This window comes from Chaetodon trifascialis, chromosome 18 (genome assembly GCF_039877785.1).
Source record: "Chaetodon trifascialis isolate fChaTrf1 chromosome 18, fChaTrf1.hap1, whole genome shotgun sequence".
Lineage (NCBI taxonomy): Eukaryota > Metazoa > Chordata > Actinopteri > Chaetodontiformes > Chaetodontidae > Chaetodon > Chaetodon trifascialis.
In genome coordinates this window covers 24,538,729-24,546,870 of record NC_092073.1, presented here as the reverse complement: position 1 = coordinate 24,546,870, position 8,142 = coordinate 24,538,729, and the positions used below count along the sequence as shown (strand labels likewise).

At 43.6% G+C, this 8,142-nt stretch overlaps 1 protein-coding gene across 3 annotated transcripts in view; it reads left to right on the top strand.

Moving 5' to 3' along the window:
* LOC139346521 (piezo-type mechanosensitive ion channel component 2-like) overlaps window positions 1-7,783 on the top strand; it is a 51,641-nt gene extending 43,858 nt beyond the window's left edge. For all 3 annotated transcript variants that reach the window (XM_070985602.1, XM_070985601.1, XM_070985600.1), the window contains 14 exons: window positions 320-419; window positions 871-1,018; window positions 1,140-1,227; window positions 1,328-1,454; window positions 1,900-2,058; window positions 2,299-2,446; window positions 3,234-3,422; window positions 4,642-4,734; window positions 4,829-4,995; window positions 5,197-5,313; window positions 5,873-5,952; window positions 6,122-6,335; window positions 7,266-7,407; window positions 7,561-7,783. In XM_070985602.1, the coding sequence (XP_070841703.1) occupies window positions 320-419; window positions 871-1,018; window positions 1,140-1,227; window positions 1,328-1,454; window positions 1,900-2,058; window positions 2,299-2,446; window positions 3,234-3,422; window positions 4,642-4,734; window positions 4,829-4,995; window positions 5,197-5,313; window positions 5,873-5,952; window positions 6,122-6,335; window positions 7,266-7,407; window positions 7,561-7,662 (1,874 nt within the window). In that variant the 3' untranslated portion in view covers window positions 7,663-7,783. The remainder of the gene's footprint in view (window positions 1-319; window positions 420-870; window positions 1,019-1,139; window positions 1,228-1,327; window positions 1,455-1,899; window positions 2,059-2,298; window positions 2,447-3,233; window positions 3,423-4,641; window positions 4,735-4,828; window positions 4,996-5,196; window positions 5,314-5,872; window positions 5,953-6,121; window positions 6,336-7,265; window positions 7,408-7,560) is intronic.
* The last annotated feature ends 359 nt before the right edge of the window (window positions 7,784-8,142 follow it).

Sequence of the window (8,142 nt, the reverse complement as noted above, 5' to 3'; positions counted from 1 at the left end):
GAGGAGTCGGCCATCTGCCGAACCCAGAGAGTCTGGCAGGGTGAGGGGCAGTGAACGGTGTCAGCCTGGTTAGCCTGAGAATGCAGACATCAAGACACCAGTCACATGGAAGTTGTTTGATTTGTCTAAACTGGGTTTTCAAAAACAATAGATAACAGCCAGGGGACATTTCAGGAGCCCACAGGAGGAGCTGGAGGGCAGGGATGAGGGAATTTTCCAGCAATGGACAATGGATGGACTGATGGAATATGACAGAAATGAATGCGTTATTATTTCAGTGCTATTGATGTTTTCCTTGTCCTCTTCTTCATGTTTTCAGAGAGTTTGAGCTCCAGAGCTCAGCAGCCCAGCAGGTTCGATCTGCTGCTGGAGAAGCTCAGAGAACTTTCCATCAGAGCCAAGACATACTCTGTTAGCAGGTATGCTAACACTAAAGCTAACCACTGTCCAACAACACTCTTTTTGTGTTGGTTGCCCAAATATAGTTGACCATTTGAAAGTCAGAGTTTATACTTGATGGATTAGATATAACTGATCCAAAACACAAGAATAAAATGATAATGAGAAAAGGGAAGGCAGTATATCTGGACTGTTTCCTTCTGAATTGACCACGATTGTTTAAACTGTCTGCTGAATTAGGCAAGAGAATCAGTGAGTGATCAAGTGCTGCTGAAGCACTGATTATCCAGCAGATGGACAGAAGATGAAGTGAAGCCACAAAAATAAAGGCCCTTGTCTTTATTGGTCTCCCTCCTCTCCTTCTTCTTCTTCTTTTTGTTATTATTATTTATTTCTATTTAAGTGCCTGTTTCATGTTGTCATTAGTGTTAATGTGTTGAAGCGCTCTCTCTCTCTGTCTCTATCTATTAGATGTATGTCTCTCTACCGTCCGGTCCTCCAGTTCTTCAAAGCTCTCGTCCAACCAGAATACAGCGCCGTCACAGATGTTTACGTTCTCATGTTCCTCGCCGACACCGTCGACTTCATCATCATCGTCTTCGGCTTCTGGGCTTTTGGAGTAAAGTTTGACTCACTTGCTGCATCACATCAGACTTCACTCGCTCAAACATTATTGATCTCAGTGGACTGATTCTTCTTCATGTCATTTTATTCTGTTTTATCTTATTTGAATTCCCTAGAAACACTCTGCGGCTGCTGACATCACTTCCTCCCTCTCAGAAGACCAAGTTCCCGAAGCTTTCTTGGTGATGGTTCTCATCCAGTTTGGTGCGTTTACCTGCCTGCCTGTCTGCCTGTCTGCCTGTCTGCCTGTGTGTCTCTCTGTTTGTCTGTTTACCTGCCTCACTGTGCACCTGTCTGTCTGCAGGTACCATGGTGATAGACAGAGCTTTATATTTGAGGAAGACAGTTTTGGGCAAGTTGGTCTTTCAGGTGATTTTGGTGTTTGGGATTCACTTCTGGATGTTCTTCATCCTGCCAACGGTCACTGAGAGGTAACTCACCTTTAGCTGCTTCCCTATTAACATAATTAAGTTGTATCATAACTGTTTGACTCAGAAATAACAAGAAGTCATCTGGTTACATTTATCTTGTGATGCAGGGACTCCCATTGGTCAGTACACAGCAGTTAGCAGCAGCATTAGCACTGAGCCGCAGACGTTTGAAGGAAGATAATAAGTAAAGTCAAGCTAAGTTAAGATACGTAAGATAAGACACTTAGCAGACAAAGTGTCACTTTGTGCTAATTATCACCATGGTTACCATTAAAAGTAAGACAGATTTCATTCTTGCTGAAGTGGCGATAATGAACAGGTCATCTCAAGTACTGATAAGCTGCTGTGGTTACAAATCAATACGTTGATGCTGTTGGTGTGATGATGATCACTGCTTGGAATAACATGATTTCTGTCTGTCTCTCACCTGTCCGTCTGTCTCCAGGCGTTTCAATCAGAACCTGGTGGCTCAGCTCTGGTATTTTGTCAAATGTGTTTACTTCGGTCTGTCAGCCTATCAGATTCGGTCTGGTTACCCGACACGAGTTCTGGGAAACTTCCTGACGAAGAGCTATAACTATCTCAATCTCTTCCTGTTCCAGGGGTGAGTCACCGTCAGACTCCAATAGAGACCAAAACACTGTCCCACTGCCCAACTGGTAGCCTAGATTAGCATAAAGACTGGAAACAGAGGGAAACTGTTTGTCACAGGAGTTAGTAACAGCTCTGTACCAGGCTCTGACTGACTGACTGACTGACTGACTGACTGACTGACTGTCTGTCTGTTATTTCCTGTCCGTCTGTTCTCACCTGTCTGTCTGTTTACCTGTCTGTCTGCCTCCAGTTTCCGTCTGGTTCCCTTCCTCACAGAGCTGCGGGCGGTGATGGACTGGGTGTGGACAGACACCACTCTGTCTCTTTCCTCTTGGATCTGCGTGGAGGACGTTTATGCCCACTGCTTCGTCTTAAAGTGCTGGAGGGAGTCTGAGAAGGTATGTCTGTGTGTGTACGTGTTCATTTCGTTTGTATACTCAGGGGTGCATGTCACTGCTACGCAGCACACTAATGGGTCTGGATTACAGAATGGACAGTGTTACAGCTGGGATCACTTTGGGTGGACATTGTAAAGACTTTGCACTGTGAAGATGTTGCACTCCAGCAGATGGACGTAATGCTACTAAAACCTGGCAAAAGAAGAACAAGGCAGCAATTCGACAGGCAGAACAGAACAGACGATGAACAGACGTGATCAACGCTGCCCAAAGATGACCACAGCACTGTTGGTACGAGCAGCAAATTTAATTTGATGCTGCTGTGACGGTCGGCAGTCCTCCACAGAAAAGACAAATTCAGCCAAGTCTTCACACTGTGCTTCCCATCGGCGTTCAGCACACTGACCGGCAAACACTGGTGGACTGCAAACTCACACAACCCCCAAATCCCTAAAACTCTCCATTTAACAGTCATGAAAAAGATGAAAATGGAAAGACAGGAAAACACTTGCAGTCACTCAGCAGCTTGTGGGAAACAGAAACAAAAACGCAAAGTTGTCTAAAGTTTGTAGTTGGTGACAAGGTGATGAAGGACGAGCACGAGCTGAAGGTGAAGCTGAAAACATGAGTTAAAGACAAAGCATGATGGGAGAAGGCCCTGCAGCTGCTGACCGCTCTGCAACTATTCATGTATGTGTGTGTATTTGTACACTGAGCCTCGCAGTCAGAAATGTACATATACATATATTAATGTATTTGGGTTTGTTTTGTGTGTATTTGTACACAGAGGTACCCCCAGCCTCGCGGTCAAAAGAAGAAGCGGGTGGTGAAGTATGGGATGGGCGGTCTGATCGTTCTGCTGCTCATCTGTATCGTCTGGTTTCCACTGCTCTTCATGTCGCTCATCAAATCTGTCGCCGGAGTCGTCAACCGACCACTCGACGTCTCTCTGACAATCACACTGGGAGGCTTCCAGGTAACCTCACCTATTGAGCCGGACATAGTACAGTGAGACCACTAGTTTTAGTAGTATTGTCACTGATAAGGTATTTATGTTTACAGTAGTAATGGTAGTAGTAGTTCAGTATTAGTAGTGTTACTTTCTTAATGGCGCCGACTCAGTTGTTTTGCTGACTCATGTATTAGTAACAGTAGTAGTTGTAGCAGTAGAGTTAGTTGTACTCCCGATGACCTGCTCTTGTTGATGATAGTAGTTGCAGTCGTAGTACTATCCCTACTCCAAAGTCTGGACTCTGAGTAAAACGTAAATAAAACCAGAATCAATAATCAATAATCAAACTGTTCACCGGCAGCAGCTTCATGTGTTCATCTCCTTCATCCAGTCAGGTGTTCACAAAGTGGTGAACCTCGCTCCATCCTCACCTTGATAAATATATTGCTTTTGAGCTGTTTTCAGCTCAGTTTGTATCAGAGAGGATCAGATCAGCTGATCACTTCCTGTTTACTGATGTTCACACAGCAGTCCATCATTACTGGAATACAGCTTGCATTAGCAGCAGTGCTAACAGTAGCTTTATTAGTATTGTGACTGATGACGTGTTTATGTTGATGTAGTGATAAAAAGGTAGTTGTAGTTTACTGTTATTGATCAGGTGTGGTCTTGTTTACAGCAGTAGTGTTAGTAGCATTATTTTCACATTTTTACATATTCTCCAAGATATTTCTTATTTCCTGTTTCTATTTTATTTTACTTGTTCTATAATGGGAGCAACTGCAGCTGACCCATTTTCTCTTCAATCAATAACGTTTCTGTATCCGATTCTGATTACTAACCAAGTATTGTTTTGTTGATAATGGTGTTGATAGTAGTATTGGCAATATTAGTAGTAGTATTAGTTAGTAGTATAGCTGACCTGCTGTTGTCTGTATTGATAGCAGTCGCAACTGTGTTAGCGGTGTTAGTAGTCATATGAGTCGTGGTTTAACTGACCTGCTGTTACCTTTAATAATAGCAGTAGCAGTACTATTGGCAGTATTAGTACATGTTTTAATAGTTGTATAACTGACCTAATGTTGTCTTTAGTAAATGAAGTAGTAGTATTAGAGGAATTAGTAGTAGTATCATCAGTACTACAACTGACCTGCTGTTGCCTTTATTAATAGCAGTAGCAGTAGTATTAGCATTATCAGTAGTAATACTAGTAGTTCTATGACTGATGTGTTGTTGTTGACAGCCAATCTTCACAATGAGTGCACAACAGAATCAGCTGAAGGATCTGACTGAGGAAGACTTCATCTCCTTCACCAGCTCCTACAGCTACACACCTGTAAGTTCTCTGCAGTACTGCTACACATACTGATTGCAGTACTGGCTCTACAGCTTGTAGTTTTCTTCCAGTAACTCTGTGGTCTGTTTCCCAGAGTGCCTTGCAGTTCCTAGAGGCATACGGACATGAGGATGTGACAGTGGCAGAGCTGCAGGGCAGCAGTAACTCTCTGTGGACCATCAGTCCTCCCAGTAGGCAGTACTTGAGCCAGGTGCTCAACCTGGACCACTTCCCCCTGACTGTGTCCTGGACAGTTCAAAGGTCAGCTTCACTCCACTGAGTTGTTAGTAGTAGAGGTAGTAGCATTGTCAGGAGTAGAAGAAGTTGCTATAGCAGTATTAGTATTAGTAATAGAGGTAGTAGCAATGCAGTAGTAGTAGAAGTTGCTGTAGCAGTAGTAGTACATCGTAGCCATAACCATAACAAACATAACCTGAAAATAGTTCTTTTTTTTTTACACAGGAACTTAAGTCTGGGGGCGAAGGTAGAGCTTGCCTCAGGTAAACATGTGACCTACCTGGACGATCAGACTCGTCTGGACCTGATCCTGCTGCTGAACGGAACCAGGACACTTCCTGTGTGAGTACAGGGAGCGGGAATATGTATGGGCAGAGAGGTGGGAGTCTGAAGTAAAATACTGTCATCCAGTTATTAGCCACCATGCTACAGGAAACCTGATTAGCAATGGGGCAGCTGTGGCTCAGGAGGTAGAGCGGTCGTCCACCAATCATGCCAATCAGGAGATTGGTGGTTCGATCCCTGGCCTCGGCAGTCCACATGCTGAAGTGTCCTTGGGCAAGATACTGAACGCCAAAAACTGCCCCTGATGCTGCACCATCAGGGTGTGAATTAATCTGTACTTCACTGTGGATCAAAGCACCTGCTAATGACTGGTTCTAATTGTAATGTTAGCGTGCTAAGACAGGTTTGCTTTTGTCACTACACAATTTTTGTTATAATGAATAATGATTTTCACAAGATACTAAAAGATACAAATACTGTATGTGGGCCACTGCTCCTGTTCTGTCCACACTTCCTGTAGCAGCAGGAAGTGACCTTTGTCTCCTTATAGCTCTTGATGAATAAAATGTAAAGATGTTTGGGTAATGGAACTTTATGTCTCTGTGTTTGTTTTCAGGCTGATACAAGACGTGTTTCCATGTTTCATTCGAGCTCCCAGCGATTCCAACGCTAAACCAATTGAACAGCTTTACAGAGGTATTAATTCCTGCACAGTTATCATTAAATACACTCAATACGACCACAAAACAACTAGAAAGATACACAAAATGACCACAAAGAGAATAAAAAGACCCACAATGACAGTAAATATAACTTTTGGAGAAAAAATTAGTTTTTTGTCCTCTCTCCCCTCTCCTCCAATCAGACGAGCGCTACAAGGACATCCTACTGGCCCTGGAGCGGTCGACCAATCAGAGCCGCGAGATCCAGGAGTGGTGGATTGTCGACCAACCGGCTGACAGTCTGGTCCCATTGGGGGGCGGGGCTTCAATGACTGACAGGAGGGAGGCGGGGCTTCAGCTGTTCGTGTTCAGTGATAAAGTCAGTCCTCCGAGCCTGGGCTTCCTGGCTGGATACGGGTACACATTACCTTTCTAATGCTGCAGTGACATGAGTTTTATTACAGCAGTAACAGATTTTGACACTACAATCACCTTCAATTATTACAGTAACTGTAGTATTGTTACAGTACTCATAGTATTAGCAAATGTTGACACTGCAGTCACCTTGAGGTACAGCAGTACCTGTGGTATTATTATAGTACATTCACAGCGGTAATATATGTTGATACTACAGTCTTAATGTATTTATAGAGCACTTTTCACAGGCCATGTGACGCCCAGGCACAGGTGACGAAGGCACAGGTGACAAAGGGCTTCCTGTCGACACTCACTCTGCTACAACCACCGACTCTGGGTTGGTTGAAAGATTCAGTTAAAAACAAAATCAAAGTCTGCGCACGAAATGAAATCATTTCAAATGAAAGTCTTGCTGGATAGATATCTCACATTGTGAGGGACGTTTACAGCGAATTTGTGCTGAGCGTTAGAGTCGACGCATTCGTCCCAACCTTTAATAGATTATTATTAACATTTCTGTTTGGGATCGGCACGTTTCCATTGACAGACAGCAGCGTCATGATTAAAGGAATAACCATAACTATGTGAAACAGTGCTGGGAAGAGATGACTTTGTACGCCACTAGGTGGAGCTAGTGAGGGACACACGTCAATGGCTGTGAAGAAGAGCTCTGTTCAGGGACAGGTGCTGTGTCCAGGTGTGTGGTAGGAATGATGAGTCATGGTGGTGGAGACAAAATGAACAGGTGGACTGTGGACTGAGGTGAATGCCATGTCTGTTAGAGTCTTCACTACAGATATTATATGAGTCTGGAACACCATGGATGTAAACTGCAACTTGACTGATTGGTGGAGTCAAAAAACGGCGAGGAGGTAATTCTTGTTCTTTTTCTACTTCTTCTTTGTCTTTTTCTTGTGTCTGGTCCTGCAGCATCATGGGATTGTACGCCTCAGTGGTGCTGGTCATTGGGAAGTTTGTCAGAGAGTTCTTCAGTGGGATCAGTCACTCCATCATGTTTGAGGAGCTGCCCTGTGTCGACCGCATCCTCAAACTCTGCACCGACATCTTCCTGGTATACATTTACAATCTTTATTAACACAGTAATACGTCCGCAGGCTCCAGCCTCTGATCTGTAACCCTGTTAGAAATTAATAATTAAATTAATTAGTTAATTAATCTGATTGGTTGGTTGTTGTGCTGGATGATTGGCTGTTTCCTGTTTCAGGTGAGAGAGACTGGAGAGCTGGAGTTGGAGGAGGAGCTTTACGCCAAGCTGATCTTCCTGTATCGATCACCAGAAACTCTGATCAAATGGACAAGGCGCTGACCTTGTCAACCTGTATAGTATCGATTAGACCTGCAGTGACCTCACAGACTGTGACAGTATCAGTCATCTCTGAAATGTGAACTGGTACCTTCAGTGTTCTTTAAATATCAGACAGGGAACCTCAGAGAATGTTCTCCAGATGTTACTTTACAGAACGAAAGGAACCATCAGTCGTGGTAGTTAAAGAACTGCACTGGACCAAAAACAGAAATGTTTACAGACTTCAACTTCAAAGGTTTCAAGAAACTTGGGAGTACATGAGTGGATTAACTTTCTGATGAAAATTAAACTGATCTGAGGACAAAGAGTTACACAACAGCGTTAGAAGAATGTTGTATAAGTATTGATTCTCAATAACTGCAGAGATGTGTCATATTCTCGAAAAGCTGGAACTCTTTAATGGAGCTCATGTGAAAGTTCTAGAAAACCCAGATTTACCAAAATTCAAACCATATGATTGGACACTGACGCTACCACTCC